The sequence below is a fragment of the Juglans microcarpa x Juglans regia genome, chromosome 5D (assembly GCF_004785595.1).
Source record: "Juglans microcarpa x Juglans regia isolate MS1-56 chromosome 5D, Jm3101_v1.0, whole genome shotgun sequence".
Lineage (NCBI taxonomy): Eukaryota > Viridiplantae > Streptophyta > Magnoliopsida > Fagales > Juglandaceae > Juglans > Juglans microcarpa x Juglans regia.
The window spans coordinates 14,946,820-14,964,482 of NC_054602.1; the positions used below are offsets into that span (position 1 = coordinate 14,946,820).

Sequence of the window (17,663 nt, forward strand, 5' to 3'; positions counted from 1 at the left end):
TCAAGAAGCAAACTAGACAATCAAGGTATAACTGTGCGTAGGAGGAAAGAAGACGGAGTGGGGAGTAAACTGGACTGAAATTGTAGTGATGGAAATGGAAGGTAGACGAGTGAGAAGGTTTGGGAGGGGACGCACTCGATCTCAGACTCCCTCCCTCCTGCCTTTTCGTACAACCACTGTCGCCACCACCCCCAACCTCTCCAACACCATTTCCTGTTGGTCAGTATCTCAGACTTCACACTCTCTCTCTCTCTCTCTCTCTCTCTCTCTAATTTATCTCAAATTCCTTCCGTGATACAATTGACAATATGAATGTCTTACCACTCCCACAGGTACTGCGACTATAAAATCTCTATTCTCAATCAACCCCTTTTCCTTTTTGGACGGAGACATGCCAGGTTTTCGCATCTTCCCTGCATCTTACTGTTGTTATTAATCCTTCTTTGTCTTCTTATTAGTTTTATTAGAGAACTTTGTGAAAACTGTTAATTACGTATTGACTGACTAACCGTGCCTCGCATTCATTCGTATAGGAGTTTGAGAGTATGGTTTTCCATTGGGATCGGTTTTGGCCTAACTGCACTGATTGGCGTTACTATGGTATGGTCTCTAACAGACAGAACCTTTTCCTTTGCTTAAGAATTAATCTTTGTCTTCTAATTTTTCTTTGACGAATGATATCTCGGTTCTCAGCTCACTGATTTTTCTCCCCACCAGATCCTCCTTTGGGAATTAGGCAAAGCCCTGTTTCTGTTCCCACCAAACACAAAGCTCGGAAATCTTTCTACTAACTTGCTGTTCGGATTTTCTCCCTCAGTTAGTATTTTGATTCTTTCCTTTGTCGTTGTTAACTTCTTGTAGTTGCTGTGATGCTGATGCTGAATTATTAATCAAAACGACGCTGTCCTATTTTCTGCATACGTAGGTCTCTGGTTTGAGCATGTCGCTTGCCGATGCTGGTTGTATATTTCTTTCTACCTTGATTTCTGTAACTGTGCACGAATTTGGGCATGCTCTTGCCGCTGCATGGTCAGCTTCGTTCCGTTCCTTTTTTTTGGAATTTTCATTATACCGTTTGTTATAAGTATCTGACGTACAACATCGAAAACGGTAGGCTTTTTTTGAGTTAGTCAAAGAAATATGGATGAAGAAAATCAGTGTTGAGTTTCACTATATTTTTCCATGTATTGTAAAATGAGATAATTTCAAAATGAAATGGACATTATTTACCTCTGTTATCATTTGAAAATTATTTTACCTTTTCCTTTCCCTCCACCTCTTATAGAAATATAGGGCTGAATGCTAGTAGACAAAGCTAACTTGGTTATAAACTATCACAAAAAATCATTAAAAAAACACTTTGCCATCAAGTTTTGATGTAATTATCGCTACAAAGAAGTACAGAAATGTGCCTTTGTCCTCTATTAGTCCTCTTTGATAGCTAGAAAGGAACTCTTTGCCATCAAAGCGAGGGATAAACTAATCCATGAGGGGCATGCCCTAAGCATTACAGTCTCAAGCTATGGATCTTGTGTGTATTTTATGTCTTTTATTTTTTATTGTTCAAGGCTTTGGGGGTTTGGTGATGTAAGGGTGAGAAGGTCGTATTATTTACTGATAAAAAAGGGTGAGAAGTTGGTTTTCTTTGATTCTATTTTCTCAATTATAGGAGTTTGGAGTGTTTTCAAATTTTCATATATTTAGGTATAGAATGAAGTTTAGGGCATTGGATCTGCTTTTTTATTGGTAAAGAAGATTTTTATTGATGAGAAAAGTTGGCAGAGCCGAAATACACGGGAAAAAGTCTAGATATACAAGAAAGTCAGGTATATTCATGGCATTAAAATCTATTACAATCGACCAATGGAATAAGTATTAAGAAAAAACATTCTAAGCTTGTCCATTACCAGTACATTGAATCTTGTTTTGGGTTTATTATCTTATTAGGTTTTATTTGTGAGGTTTACTAGTTATTAGGTTTTGGGATTGGGGATGGGTGTTAGACATCTATATATATTAATGTAATGGTTTTTATTCAATGAACAAGATGGCTATGAAATTTCCAGCTATGATTGCTCTTGGGATTGTGTGATGCAACCATTTCCCTGGGTGTGAGAAAACCCAAGTGTGATACTCAGGAAAACTAAGCCCCGGTTTGGATTGGAAATTCATCTCAACTCATCTCATTTTATCATTATAACTTTCCCAAATTCCTACATAAAATATAATAAACGATTCAACTTTTTCAAATTCCAAAACAATAATAATATTAAAAAATAATATTCTAACAATATTTTCTTCAACTCATCTAAAACCATCTCAACTCATCTCTGAATCCAAATGGGGCCTAAGTCTGATGCCTACTACCTACGTTTGTCTCCGATTTCTTCCTTCTAAATTCATTTTAAATTTCCAGCAATTTTATACCCAATTCAAGTTCTGATTTTGCGTTTATTATTTTCCTCAAATCCAATAATGAAGAACCCCAACTACTCATTCATCAGATAGCTCCCAAACAACCCAAGAAAGTTCAAACACTATTCTTGGGTTGTTGTTCACATCTTAAGAACCAACATCCAAACCTAAGGTTTTTCTCTTTGTTTCATCTCTAAATTTTATCCTTCCCTTACACCATTTGAAACTCTACTCCCTAGCCCTTTTCATGTCAAAATCCTAGCCCTAACTTGCCCTAAACCCTAATACAAGCTGCTTTCCAGAAACTCTACATCCACTTTGGTATCACAACTTTTTTCATACATAATTTTCAGTGTGAAAGCCTTCTTCCTGCATTATTTGGACTCTTAAAATGTAACGGAGTTTTGATTGTCTTAGTATCACATAGTTTGGGTTAGTTATAGCAGAAACTCTATCTGTGGCTTATCAATTCTTTCCATATAAATATATGGTTGAATGCTCACATTAATTCTGAGAGTAAAATCAATTAGTCATCAATTTAAATTAAAATGTAGTTATTATTCTAGCAAAACCTGCCCAAGTCAGTAGGGCCAGTAAGGTGGGTTATGGAGGTTTATTTCTGTAAATGGTATTAAGTTTTGTCTGCAAAACAACTTGATATGCTTATTTTTCTCACTTCCAAGAAGAATTGTCTGGTTGCAGGCTTGGCAAATAATGTTTTGTGTTGAGAAAGTCTAATCTGAGTCTTTGGTGAATCTTAAGTTGTAGTAGTCATCAATCTCTTTCCATTTCTTGTTTGGAAATCTAGTGTAATAAACAGCTTCTTACACAAATGATTGAACTTATTATGGAGCAACATATGGCAGTTGATTTTTTACAAAACTTTATATCTAAATATGTGGAATGCTAGATTCTCATTCTTCATGCCGTTGGCAATGATTCAATGGAAAGCAGTGAGGGCATGCAGATGGAGTACATTGCCATTTTTATTGCAGGTCTATTTCCTGGTGCTCTGGTGGCTTTTGATTACAAGTTGCTGCAAGCATTGCCACAGTTTACTGCCCTTCGTGTATATTGTGCTGGTGTTTGGCACAATGCAGTGGTAAGATCATATGATATTTTATAGGCTTTATTAAATCGTAGTAACCTGTAATTTTGGTGCATGTCAATTTGAGTTGCTATATTTCTATTATGAGCAATCTAGGCCTCATTCTAACAACTAGTATGCAATCAAAGATGCACATAATGAGATTGAAGCGATTTGATAGCTTGACTCTTTACAAGGTTAACCCACTCCGAAGACGACTTATGTGTTGACCCTGGAAATTACTGTTGCTCTTGTTTATGTGAAATCCAGTGGTGGTGGGAGTGTTGATCAGAATGGGACTCCTGATACTGTCACATCATCTACTATCATTTGTGTTGAGACTTGACAGAAAGTTTGATGGTCCTGAGCAGAAGATCGCCGGGGGGGGGGGCTATAAACTTTCTTTTTCAATACTATGTTTCTTTGGGCAGCTTCAATCGATTTTAATGAGCTGAGACTTCCTGATTTTCTTGTCTCTTTTTCTATTTCTAGTTAGGTGTTTCTCTAGTATACTTCCCCTGAACTCTTGAACTTGGACGATACCTTTTGCGTTTTATAATAAAATCTTTGGTTATCTATAAAAAAAAAAAAAAAAAAAAAGGCTTTTTGAGAGAGACAGCATCAAATTTGCCAGTTTCAGAAGTATGCAGAAAATCTTATGCTAGAAAAATAAATTTAATTAGGCTTATGCACGTAATTGGTTCTAAACTTCTAATTTCATTTCTGGATTTGTATGATTTTCATCTTTTAGCTAGTTCATAAGCTACCAAATCTAATCATGATTACCTTTTAGCTTTTTTCTTTAGTGTTGTGCAGGTTGTGGATTGGTGCTATTCCTCCTGCCCTTGATCTTGTGTCCCTTCTACATCCATAATGAATGTCCCTTGGTACAGCATTTAGTTGTGTCGCATTATATATATTCAGTAGGTGTGTGTGGCTGACTTTGACACATTTTTACCCTTTTTTAACGATCATATGGAGTAGGTTTTGGATTTATTGTCTACATCGCCTTTGTCTCGGTATTTGTCTCCTGGGGATTTAATCATATCGTTGGATGGTGTTCGCATCCATAATGCACAAGAGTGGATGGAGATGACAGCTTTAATAGATGAAGTGTCACTTCACATTACAAATCACTCCAAATACAAAGGAGACTTTGGGAGAGTTACTGGCAGAAAAGGATATTGTGTCCCCAATTTCATGACAGAAGATCCCGAGAAGATTCTGTCAGTCAACAACCAATCTGCCTGTCCTAATGATCTTACCGCATTTGCAAAAATTCCCTGTCTTGATATGAGAATGTCAGATGGTGGTAGCAGTGAAGATGGTCATCCAAAGAGAAGACAGGATACCCACTGCATGAATGCTAAGGACATTGTCAAGCTCAATAAATGTGGTGATGGATGGGCAACAATAACCAATGGAAGCAGCTGCACATGTTCTCTGGTAAAGAAATGTTTGAATAAGCGTTTGTCTTTTCTCCTACTTTCAAGTCTTATATGCTTGGAACAAGGAAGTGCTTCATACTCTAGCTAATGCCGCTGAAAATTTTTTGGATGGTGTCCCTAGGATGAGTCGTGCTTAAGTCCACTTTGGATGCCAGGTTTGAGCTGGGTTGAGATCACATACTTGAGATCATCTTCCCCAGAGTGCATGCAACTTGGAAGAAATTCATTTTCAATTTCTCAGATTTCTGATCTTGTGGAAGCCAAATGTCATGGGACTTTTGTTTTTGTTGGTGATGTGATATCCATGGCAAGTTCGGTTCATTTAACTTCTTATCAACCTCGTTGGGCCTTTCGTTTTGGTACTAGTCTTCCAAATGTACTTGAAAGAGTTCTGATGTGCACATTCCATGTATCTCTAACACTAGCTCTTCTCAATAGCTTGCCAGTAAGTACTTGTATCAATCTTATATTGTATTTAGACGCTTCAACACACACACACCCTCTCATTTATCTGTCAAAATGTTTTTCAACTGGTTATTTACTAATATAGTTTGGTAAAACAGTTATATATTAGGCTTAAAGTCTTGATAACTAATTGGTTGTCAAATTCGGACATTTTAAAGTCCGTATTTCCTCGACGACTTTGCCATAACATCAAGCAATAGATTCATTGGGTTGCTTAGTTTGTACTTTCATTAGATAAAACACTGACACAAAGGTGAAGCTAGGTAAATGAAATTAAGTTTTTATTTTGTCATAAACATCAAGCACTAGATTCATTGGGTTGCTTAGTTTGTACTTTCATTAGATAAAACACTGACACAAAGGTGAAGCTAGGTAAATGAAATTAAGTTTTTGAATTGACCATACAAAGGTGATGCAATAGTCATATGGTTTGAGGTCATTAAAGCAAAAGCACAGAGGTATATATGTTGTGCAGTTTTCAGTCAACCAAACATGATATGAGATTTGTACTTGTCTTGGGTTGACCTTGCTGATCTAATTCCTTAAAATCTATAAAACAGAAAAACAATGTCACAGCACCACCACCAACACCACCCAAACTCATAACTCATCCACACCCGCTGTGCACGGATAGAGATGATCTTACATTATCACAACATTGCCTCCTGGCATAACACTCACCCAAAAAATGTGAAATCTGTACTTTTTATGCATGAGGTGGAATTTGTTGAGGGAAAGGAATTGTTGAGCCTGTAAAGGTGTTGTATAGCCATAACATTATAATAAGCTGGTCTTTCATGAATCTATGCTGTATTGTATCATGGTGATCCCTCCACCCATTTTTACATATTGCATATTGTTTTAACCGGTGGTTGCTTTCTTCTATGTGTTTGGGGCTTCAAGTCAGCTTCTGAGAGTCACATATTTGGTCTATACATGCATAAGGAGAGTTTGTTTCATTTAATAGTTTGACCCGATTCCCATGGGTTAATCTAATATGCTCTTTGGTTGGATATCGATGTTTCTTAGTCATATATCTTAGGGAACCTTACCTCAGTTAGTATTGCACTAAAACAAGCCACATCTTGTTTTAGTGCAAAATAACTGGCAATATCTCCCATTTCCAATACTTGTCATGAAAAATATACAGAAAGTTTTTGATGTCATACTTGCTTATACTAGTTAAAACTCAAGAATATCCTATTAAGGTTGAAAACATGTTAAGAATGATTTATATCTCATGATCTTTATTTTTATCATTATCTTCATCTTCATCTTCTCTCTCTCTCTCTCTCTCTCTCTCTCATAATACTGTCTGTGGATATAGCAAGACTTCAAATTACAAAAATGCCTATAGAATTGACACCAATCAATTGATTGAACTCTTTGGGGATTTGGTTTTGCTTTAATTAATTGGATTGTTCAAAATTTTGGTCTTGGATTTTGATGCGGCATTATGGAAAGATCGGTGTTCCTTTCAGTGCTTGAAAGATGTGTGTTTATTTGGATGATTTTTAAGCCTTATCAATCGTGGGAATTGGTTCATGTCTTTCTCATCGGAGATGGGAGGACTGGAAGTCAGTTGCAGTGACAGTGTTGATGGGGGCCCGGGGGGGTGGGGGCTTGAAATAGGTTTGATTTGGGTTGTCAGAAGAATGGAATGGCTGTTCAAAATTTGGTAGTAGTGATGGACACAAAAATACGATGTGGACAGTGAAAATTGCACGTTGTTGATGGGTTTGGGAGAAGTGATTGATGTTGTGATTTGAGTAGCGGATGTGAAAGAGGTAAGGTTTTATGGGATTCAATCCAAATGGTGGGTAAATACATAGTTGCAGTTATTAATCTCATTAAGCTGGTATAGATACGATTGGTGACTAGTGGTGCATGTTTTTCACTCTTTTCCCCTGCTTTTGGGGAAGTACTCTTCTGATTTTAAACAAGATCTTGTCATGATGTAAATTATTAATTAGCCTTTATCTTTAATACCTTTAAATATTAACTGACAAGGAAGGTTTTCATTTTCCATTCTAGGCTGTGAACTAATATCACCAAAAGGAGAAGTTGTTAAACAATATCCCTCTATAGACTTGTCTGAAGACGTGCAGAAACACATTTTTGATAGTACTTTGTTGAGAGCATCACCCAAAATGATCATTTTCAAGGAAGACCAAAATGATGTTCTGTATTCTGGCCTATTATGACCATACTATTTGTTTCTCTCAATTGTAATAATTTTATCAGGTCTACTTTTTGGATGGAGAATCTCTTCTAGAGGTGACGCTAAGCCATTTCACTTTGCTGAGCCCATGGAAGAGGGAAATGGTTCTCCGAGCATGTCTTTTTGGAGGGACACTCATTTCCCTCCTTGTCTTTGTGAGGACCTTTTTCAGTTTTTTCTATGCCTAAGGTAAGCAGTGATATGTTTTTCTTTTTCTAAAAATATGCTTCATCATCTTTGCTGTTGATTTTTCTTTAGCATGCACCTGCTTATATAAATGCCATAATAAATGGTTTAAGGGCTTACGTGGTGAAATTATACTACAGGTTGTTTACAAATTTATGGAAGACAATGTGCTCCATCTGGATTGTTAAAAGTGTAGAAAATACGTAGCCAAGGTCTTCAATAATGGTAATGAAAAGGGTTTGGAATACTAAGGTGCCGTTTGGATAATGAGTTGAGATAAAAGTTGAAAGTTAAATAAAATATTGTTAGAATATTATTTTTTAATATTATTATTGTTTCGAGATTTGAAAAAGCTGAATTGTTTATTATATTTTGTGTGGAAATTTGAAAAAATTGTAATGATGAGATGAGATGAGATAAAACACTTTCACTATCCAAACGGGGCCTAAGTGTTTTTTTATTTCAAATTCATATGCCATTTCACCTTCTGTACAAATTGTCTTTTGATGTCTGCAAAATGTGAGACCAGCACAGGAAGAAGACCTTCCTCTGCTTTGCATTGAAATATCATATTCTTTTAGACTTTCTAGTTAATGTGAACACTTTGACCACTAGCTTTGAGCACTGTGAGCCCTAAAATAAAATTCTCTATTGGAATTACTCTATTGACAAGAGTTTAATTTAAAAAATTAACGATTAGTCGATTTCCTTAAAAGATGAAAACATGACTTTGGTAATGCTTTAATTAGGATGAACACAAAACTTTAGAAAGAGAAGTGAGAATGAGAAAGGAAGAAAAATCAATCCACACTTGCATCAACATAAATAAACTGAGCATAATTAATTTCGGTCTTAGTAGAATTAAGTATCTACAAAGGTTAAAATTTATTACACTAAGCAGTCGGCTTATATTTTCAGGTGCATTTGTAAAGAAATGCTTAGTTCCACAAACCCCATTGCACTGGCCATTGAAACTTCTCATTGAACCCATCTAAGTTTGTCCTCAAACATAGTTTTCTTTACCTTTCTTAGTTTCATTATCCACTAAACTTCTGATCTCAAATTAACCAAGATCCAATTTCGGGTCATTTCTTGTTGAGCATGATAATACCATAATCCTTCAATCCTTCTCCGACTTCGAAGTGTAAATGCGGCTGATTTTATTTTGATTTCTTTCTAGAATTGGGTTTTCATTTGTTTCCCATTTATTTATTTCCATGTTAGAGTGTGTCGCTCCTCTTTATAAACAATGTAATTATCTCCGTATTAATTAACCAAGGAAAACATAGAGATAATTTTCCTATCTTTTGTCTTTCTCTTATCTCCTTCCCGTCCAATATTTCAACTCAAAGTTGGATTGAGTGGTTCATTGGACTTGGTTGCTGGCTAGATAGGGCCATGAAAGGGAGAGGAACTTTTTAAGTGCCCGAACCAAGTCTGAAGCTTTTAGTACTTCTTTCCATGTCTATGGAGTATGAAAGGCCCTAATAGGTTAGTCAAGTTTTGCAGGACATCTATAAGTAGAAAAAGGTTCTCTCCGTACAACCAACGTTTCTTTACAACCAAAAACTCCGATGAGGCTTGGTGGGATTAAACGGTGAGATCATGACTGAGTAGTGAGTTGTAGGGGTAGCAGAGTAGGATGGGGTTTGGAAGAAATCTAGTTATAGGATCGAAAGCATTTGTTTTGAGGAAGGAAGCTCTTTGCTCATAAAAAAAGTAGTTGGAAGATAGTGAAGGAAGTGAGACTTGGGATGGTAACGGTGCAATGGTTTGCAAAAGCATTGGAGGAGTGTTTGAAGGGGGGGAGGGGGATGAAAGATTTTTACACCACATCAAGGGAGGGTGCCTGAAGTTTCATTGCACATAGGTGCTCAAATGCCAATGGCCGTTTCATGGTGTTAGTAGAGTACGGTGGGGGTGGAAGGCGAAATTTTATTTTTATACTGGAAGATGTGGAGGGGCAGGGTTGGAGGAGGATGGTGGATGCATTGAGGGAGGGGATCGCATTTCGTAACATGGGTGGAGTATCACATAGACTGTCGAGGGTGGGGACCCAAACACAAAGTCGGTCGAACAGGGAGGCCCTGGTGCAGACGACGGCACCGGTGCAGTCCTGAGAACAATATACTCGTGGCGAGGTCGGCAGTGGTAGAACTCAACAGCAAACCACTGTGAGACGCAACAAGGTTAGGGGATTGATATGGCCCGACAAACCACTAGTACAGTTCGTGAGCATTGGAAGGGTGGCTGTGGCAGGCCTGTTGTCGCTTTGGCAGGCAATGGCATGCACAGTACTTTGAAGGACATGCAATCCCAATTGACAAATCTACAGGAGAAAGTGGCTGCTCTAATACGCTACGTTGAGGAGGATAAGGCTGTGGGCCTGGGCTATGAAGTTAGAAATGATATTGAGCCTAATAAGCATATGGTTGTGGGTAGTCAAGTTGAGCTTCAACTCGTGGGAATTAATAAGGACCCAAAGGATTTGGCACGATCTGCTGGGCCTTGGGTAGTAGGGTCGTCAAAAGAGAGTGAAAGGGCAGGTAACCCAAAGGTGCCAGGGGGACCATGATCTGGGCTTCAGCCCATGGGGGAAGATAGAGGGAAGGCCATGGTGGGTATTCAGCCCTTGTGGAGAGTTAGAGGTGGGGGGTGTGGCTGGGCCTTCCACCGGTGAAAGTCACCTGACCTCGCTGGAAAAGGTCCCAACAGACAAGACCATGGTCGCGGAACCGTCGACGGTGGCCTAGACGACGAACTTGATAGAGAGAGAGTTGATGGCGGTAGAATTAGAAAGGGATCTCGTCGATGCTGCACCGTTTGATGTCGGATCCCAGGCCCAATCAGGACAGACAGCAAGGGAGAGTCCTCACTCGAGACCCAGGTGGTTTCCCCGCTGGCGAAGGTTGTGTAGCATCTAGAAGTGGCCCATGTGTTGTTTACTGAAGTTGAGAATACAGATGAAGTCACAGAGGGGCTTTCTCAGATGTTAGTGCCTATAGTCGACCCCTCTGAGTGTGATGGTAGGTTCACTATGTTGAGGAAGAGATGGGGGTGCCGTTGAAGTCACAACAGACACCCAGGGATGAGATAGACATGGCTGGGGAGCCCGTACCCTTGAATGGCTTTCTGCTAGGTTAGTATAGTGTCTTTGGTTTTACACAAGGTGAAGGAAATACAACATTGTGTGGGAATTGAGTGCGAAGGTTTTGAAGAACAATTCATGGCTTTGCTTACAGCCATTGAAGTTGGTCATGCTCAACAGAAGAGATCAGGTTCTAAAAACAGAGGGAGCTCAAGAGATTAACTTGGTCTCTAAAATATGAGGGCAGCTCAAGCAAAGAAAGATCCAAAGGGAAGGGAATAACATCGTCTTTATGAAGCCCAAAGTTATTTCTTGGAATGTCTAATGGCTCAATGAGGCCAATAAGCGTCTTCAGGTGAAAAATTTGTTTCGTGAGTGGAAGGTGGACATTGTGTTTACAAGGAACTAAGCTGAAACATATTACAAGATACTACCCTCCTATCACCCTTTTACTACTCTATAGTGTGTTTGAAATTTTTATTTTTTTATTATTTTCTTTTAAGTATTTTTAACATCCTTAATCATCAAGAAAAAATTAAAAAAATATACGACTTCACTAATAGTTATTTCCTTAACCATTAAGTAAAAAAAAAAATTAAAAAAAAAAAAAAAAAAATAAAGTAGTAAATGGGTGGTAGGAAATAGTAAGTCTATCATTATCCTTATAAGAAAAATCGTTCGAAGTTTATGGAGCAATACATATGTGGATTGGGCTTATTTAGCATCTGATGGAGCATCAAGAGGTATATTAGTTATGTGGGATAGAAGGCTAGTAGAGAAAATGGAAGAATTCATTGGGTAGTACACAGTGGCATGTTACTTTAAGAATGTGGAAGACAATTTTTTGTGGGCATTCGCTGGTATTTATTGGTTGAACTCAGATAGCAATAGAAGACTTCAATGGGACGAAATAGCAGGAGTTCATAGTTGGTGGGAAACACCATGGTGCATAGGTAATGCTTTTAATGTTATAAGGTTCCCAAGCGAACGGTCAGGATACAGTAGGATGCGACGGAATCCTCGTAGTGTATTTTCGACTTGGGATTGGTGGATTTTCCTCTCATTGGCGGAGCATATGTGGTTCAATCATTATACGTTGTCTAGACTGGACAAATTTTTAGTCTAGTCATAGTGGGAAAGTCATTTTCCAGATCTGTCAAAAAAGGCTGCCTCGCATTTGTTTGGATCACTTTCCTATCTTGCTGGATTATGGTTTTTATTCAAGAAGGGCATCGGTATTTTAAATTTGAAAATATGTGGCTAAAAACTGAAAGCTTTGTGGACAGGGTCAGGCAATGGTGGTACTCATATTAGATTCATGGCACTCTTAGTTTCATTTTGGCCAGCAAGCTGAAAGCTTTGAAACAAAATTTAAAACTTTGGAATGCTCAATCCTTTGGTGATATAGGTGACTGGAAGAAGTCTATGTTGGAGGAGATACAAGAATTAGAAAGGATACAGGAGGGCCAAGTCCTTTCCTTGGAAGAGTTATCTCAGAAGGTAGAATAAGTGTCAGAACTAGAGAGGGTTATCTTATTGGAGGAGATCTCTTGGTAGCAAAAATCCAGAGCATTGTGGTTGAAAAAGGAGATCGAAGTACGAAGTTCTTCTATAGAGTGACCAACTCTCGTAGGAGAACTAATACCATTGAAATGTTGAATATAGATAGCGTGGCTTGTACAGAGACTCTTGTGATTCAAGAGCATGTTGCTGATTTTTTCGAACACTTACTGAATAGGTTGAATGGTAGCCAAAGCTCGATAGACTAGCCTTTGAGTCCATAGAGTCACAGAGTGTTTCGTGGTTGGAGAGACCCTTTGAAGAGTTGGAGGTTCATGGCGCGGTGAGGAAAATGGTTAAAGATAAAGCACATAGTCTTGATGGTTTCTCTATGGCATTTTTCCAAACATGTTGGGATGTTGTGAAGGAGGATTTAATAAAGGTGTTTTAGGAACTTCTTTCGGTTGGAAAATTTGAAAAAAGCCTAAATGCCACTTTTATTACACTTATCCCTAAGAAGCTTGGGGCAATGGAAGTGAAAGATTATCGACCCATTAGCCTTGTAAATGGGGTGTATAAGATATTGGTCTTGTGGCTAATTTCTCTATTGGTGACCCCAATAGGGGTACTCTTAACATTTCTCACATATTGTTTGCAGCTGATACACTGATTTTTTGTGAGACAGAACAAAACCAGATGTGAGCGTTGAGGGCTCTCTTACTTTGTTTTGAAGCGACATCTGGTCTAAAAGTGAACTTCGACAAATCAGAGTTGGTACCGGTTGGTAATGTTCACAACATCCGGCAGTTGGCTAACATTCTTCGATGTAAGGTTTCCTCTCTTTCCATGAATTACCTTGGTCTTTCGTTGGGGGTTAGCATCATGGGCTAAATCGATTTGGGATACAATGATTGAGAAGATTGAACGTAGATTGGCTGGTTGGAAGAGATTGTACTTGTCGAAAGGTGATAGGATCATCTTAATCAAAAGCACTATGTCCAATTTACCAACGTATTTCTTATCTCTATTCTCAATTCCAGGAAGTGTTTGGGGGATGAATTCAAATTCCACCTGGTGAAGTGGGATAAGGTATGCTATCCAATTTCTTCTGGTGGGTTGGGAATCAAAAATCTGAGAATCTTTAATAGGGCTTTACTTGGGAAATGGTTGTGGAGATACACTATGGAACCGGAAACTTTATGGAAGTCGGTGGTTGACTTCAAATATGGAGGTGTGTGTGTTTTTTTTTGGGGGGGGGGGGGGGGGGGGGGGGGGGGGGGGGAGGGGGGGTTGGAGCACTAAAGAGGTGAGTGGGGCTTATGGAGTGGGAGTTTGGAAGCATATTAGACGAGGGTGGGGGGTTTTCACTCATCACACTAGACTTATGTTGGTAGATGGTTTTAGAATTAAATTCTGGAGTGACCTATGGTGTGGTGATAACGTCCTTAAGGATTCATTCCCCTCAGTTTTCAGGATTGCTTGCGAAAAAGAAGCCTCAGTGGCTGATGTTATGGTGATATTTGGGGATCAAGTCCAATGGAATGTGAACTTTAGTAGGGCTGTCCAAGATTGGGAAATTGGTAGATTTGAAGATTTTTTTCATCTTCTATACTCCATGAGACTGAACATTCAAGGTGCTGATAGGTTGGTGGATACCCGCAGGTAAAGGTACATTCTCGGTTTGCTCTTTCTATAAGTCTCTCACACAATTGCAAGACTATCAATTCCAATGTAAGAGGATTTAGCGAAATAGGGCGCCTCCTGAAGTGGCATTTTTTGTTTGGTCAGCCTCTTTGGGTAAGATTTTGACGATGGATAACTTACGAAAATGGGGGGGATCAAAGTAGACTGGTGTTGTATGTGCAACAAAAGTGGTGAGACTGTGGATCATCTTCTACTGCATTGTGAGGTTGCTAGAGCTCTATGGGATGATGTGTTCTGCAGGTTAGAGCTAGCTTGAGTCATGCCTGCCACAGTGGTTAAGTTCTTGGCCAGTTGGACAAATCTAGGAGGTGCTCCACAAATCACAGCTGTGTGGAAAATGGTGCCTATTTGTATCTTGTGGTGCTTATGGCAGGAGCGAAATAACCGGACGTTTGAAGACAATGAAAGCTCTCTAGAGGAACTTAGATCACTTTTTGTTAGAACATTATTTTTATGGGCCATAGCTGTAAATTTTAATGGCCTTGGCCTTCATGACTTTCTTATTTCCTTTTCTTCTTCATAGATAGGCGTTAACTCATCTATACCATTGTGTACTTGGGTTAAGCTTATTTTTATTAATTTAATCGTTTACTTATAAAAAAAACTTATATAAAAAAAAAAGTTTCGTAGGACTGTAGCTGTGGTGATATGATATACTGGCATTGGGGTAGAAGAGCTTTCTGTGGCTGCAACAGTTGTAGCTTGCATACATATATTAGATGACATTCAATAAATGGTTTTCCTTCACCGATGTATTACAGAATCATATTTTTCAATATGAAAATGACTTCTCAAATTGTTGCTCATTCTCAGCTACTCACGTTGTCATGCTTTGTTTTCTGTTTCTGTTTCGGTTATGAAGATGATCTTCTGAGCTTTAATAATACGTCCCTGGAATATTATAGCCTTGGTTTTGTTGTTTTCATTTCCATTTAGTTTCCTTGTGATGCGCACAATGTTAATTAGTCATCAGAGACTTCCTCATTCTCATTTCAAATTAGACTTTGTTTTGTAGGTATCGTTTTGTTCATATTCCAGCTTTCTATGGGAGTCACTTTGATTGGGCCACTGGCACAATAGTCTGACGCTCTGGACTTGCTTTTATATTGAGGAGCCAATGCCAGCAAATTTGACCCTTTTTATCTTCAAGAGCACAAGTTATGGTTATTTATTTACTTATTTGTGGTGGTTCTGACCCCTCCTGCATTTCTACATGAAAAGGGTCGATTTTTTTTTTTTTTTTTTTTTTTTTAATTGCAGTAATATATTTGAAATAAACTAAACATGACTGGTCCTCTCGTGGCAGGCCAAGTTTGCCAATAGATCTTTCTTACGTGTCATATAAAATATGTTATTCCTCGTCTTCACTTTTGTCATATTTAGAGTCACATATTGACATAAGAAATATGCATGCATTTCATCGCCAGATAGGTCAATATAATCGAAGATTATTTGTTTCAATATGAAAGCATAAGATCTTTGAATACATAAGACCTTTTTCCATAACCCTTCTTCATCCTTTCTAGGTTTAAAGTTCAATTTTTTTTCCCTATAGGCTTGGTTTAGTAAAGCTCTAATTACTAGGGGATCCATTTGTAAATAGAAATTGATACAAATCGCTTTCCTATAATGTCTATTGCCAATTTGTGAGAACCCAGTAAGCTTGTGGGGTAACGTATTTATTTATAGATAATGAGAAATGAATATGCGAGACCAAAAAGAAGGAGGAGAGGGGTGTGAGAGTATGGAGAAAAATATGGAAATTAACGGTGTCGGCATAGAAGTTCTAATGTCATCTTCAGGTCCCAACATTTGATCAGATATGTTGTTGGATGTTATCTTTGGGCTGGACATTATCTATACGTTTCTATTATTATGCACCTACCTTTCCCTTCTTTAAAGGCTTTATCCTCTAATACATCTAACTTATTCTTCTTCTAATTTATATGCACACCTGAAAGAAGTCTTTTGAGTTGGGTTAAGGCGTATATATTAACTACTCGGAAGTAGTTAATATAATTACTTGCATGTTTCGGGGAATAGAATTCTCCTTATTTCCCTTGAAATTGATAGTATATATTTACTATTATAAAAAAATTCTATGTGCAGTCTTTGCGCATTCCACTAATATGATTGGCTTCGTCATTTTTTTTAATATAAAATAATTGTTTTAGCCAATCATATTAGTGGAGTGCATAAGAAATGAGTATGCAAAAATGACTGTATGGAGCAGAATTCAAAAAGTACTATGACATATTCATACAAATATTTGAATTTATGTCTAACAAATTGGAAAGATAAAATTGTCAAATCTCATGTAAGTTTCATTATATATCTCTCTCCTCCTTTTATTTAGGATGAAAAACGATGACCCAGATGTTGAATCTGCAGCCACCTCCTTGCCCTTCACCTTTTCTATTCTATCTAATGATGAAGAACGGAAATTCATCTTTCAATTTTCTTTCCACTCTCGGTCCACCTTTTTACTTTTCCCTCATACTTAAAAGAAAAGAAAGCAGCCATAACTACCACTGGCCTAAAAACTTACACAACTACCATGACTTTTCAAGCCACGCGAATTGCCTTTGTTGACTTCTTAATTCACTTCTCTCACTTCTCTCTGTCACAGACACAAATACATAAGTATAGCCTACTCATCTCTCAGATGACTGACATTAACAAAATAACTGTTATCCTGAATCATGGCCACGTGTTGTGTCGGCTGATTACCCATTTGACCCAGGCAGCACATGCGTATGATCATACTGATCACATGGCCCTTCAGATCATGATCCACAGCTTGCATATACATACATACATGTATGCATGTATGAATACATGAGATCATAGAGGAAGGCTATCCATCACTATCAGTGCTTGTCTTCACTTTAGGAACAGACCCCCTCTAATTGTCTTTCTGTCTCTGTCTCTGTCTCTCTTTCCCATTGATTTAAGGAAAATCTGTTTTAGGTGGATCTCAAAAATATATCCCCAGTTTTTTTATATTTAGGGAACCAAGAAGACATGAATAGAAGCAGAAAAAAAGGCATCCTAACTACCCAAATCAAAATGGCACAGGATTAATCATTCATTCTTTGTCTTCGCCTTTTGATTCTTTCACTTTCATTAAGTCCAGGCCGCCGAGGCCGGCGTGTCCATTGCAACGTGAACCATGTTCTCGAGTAAGGAACATGTGTTTGTGCCTCATTGACTGACATCTACCATAATGTTCTTCTTTTCATGTGTAGAAAATGATGCTAGCTAGATAGCAGCTTTGATTTCTCTTTGTATTCCTCCCCGGCCCCCTCACCCCCCCTTTATCCAATCTCTTCAACCCCTTTCTTTTCCTAATTATTCGGGACAAAAAAAGATAGAGAGAGAGAGAGAGAGAGAGAGAGAGAGAGAGAGAGAGAGAGAGAGAGATTTAGAGCTTTAATTATATATATTATATGCATGGTACCTCTAAATTCATCAACTTTTTCTTCCTGTTAGAAGAAATTTCTTCCCTTTGCTAGTCTTTTTGCTTTGGAGAAAAATGGTACCATATAA

The 17,663-nt window shown here is 38.1% G+C and overlaps 1 protein-coding gene across 8 annotated transcripts; it reads left to right on the forward strand.

The window, feature by feature from the left end:
* LOC121264892 (membrane-bound transcription factor site-2 protease homolog) lies at positions 1-15,436 on the forward strand. 8 transcript variants are annotated; one of them, XR_005940571.1, is made up of 12 exons: positions 4-219; positions 333-398; positions 534-600; positions 694-816; positions 926-1,029; positions 3,370-3,517; positions 4,309-4,389; positions 4,487-4,948; positions 5,072-5,395; positions 7,660-7,825; positions 7,963-8,047; positions 15,116-15,436. XR_005940571.1 is itself a non-coding variant. In XM_041168238.1 (11 exons), the coding sequence occupies exons 1-10, from the start codon at positions 89-91 to the stop codon at positions 7,822-7,824; spliced, it is 1,671 nt and encodes a 556-aa protein (XP_041024172.1). In that variant the 5' UTR covers positions 4-88; the 3' UTR covers position 7,825; positions 15,116-15,436. The 8 variants fall into 8 exon arrangements, 4 of the variants coding, with proteins under 4 accessions (XP_041024174.1, XP_041024173.1, XP_041024172.1 ...); XR_005940570.1 differs by having other exon boundaries at positions 15,130-15,436; XR_005940572.1 differs by having other exon boundaries at positions 6-219; positions 718-816; positions 15,130-15,436.
* Positions 15,437-17,663: the final 2,227 nt, after the last annotated feature.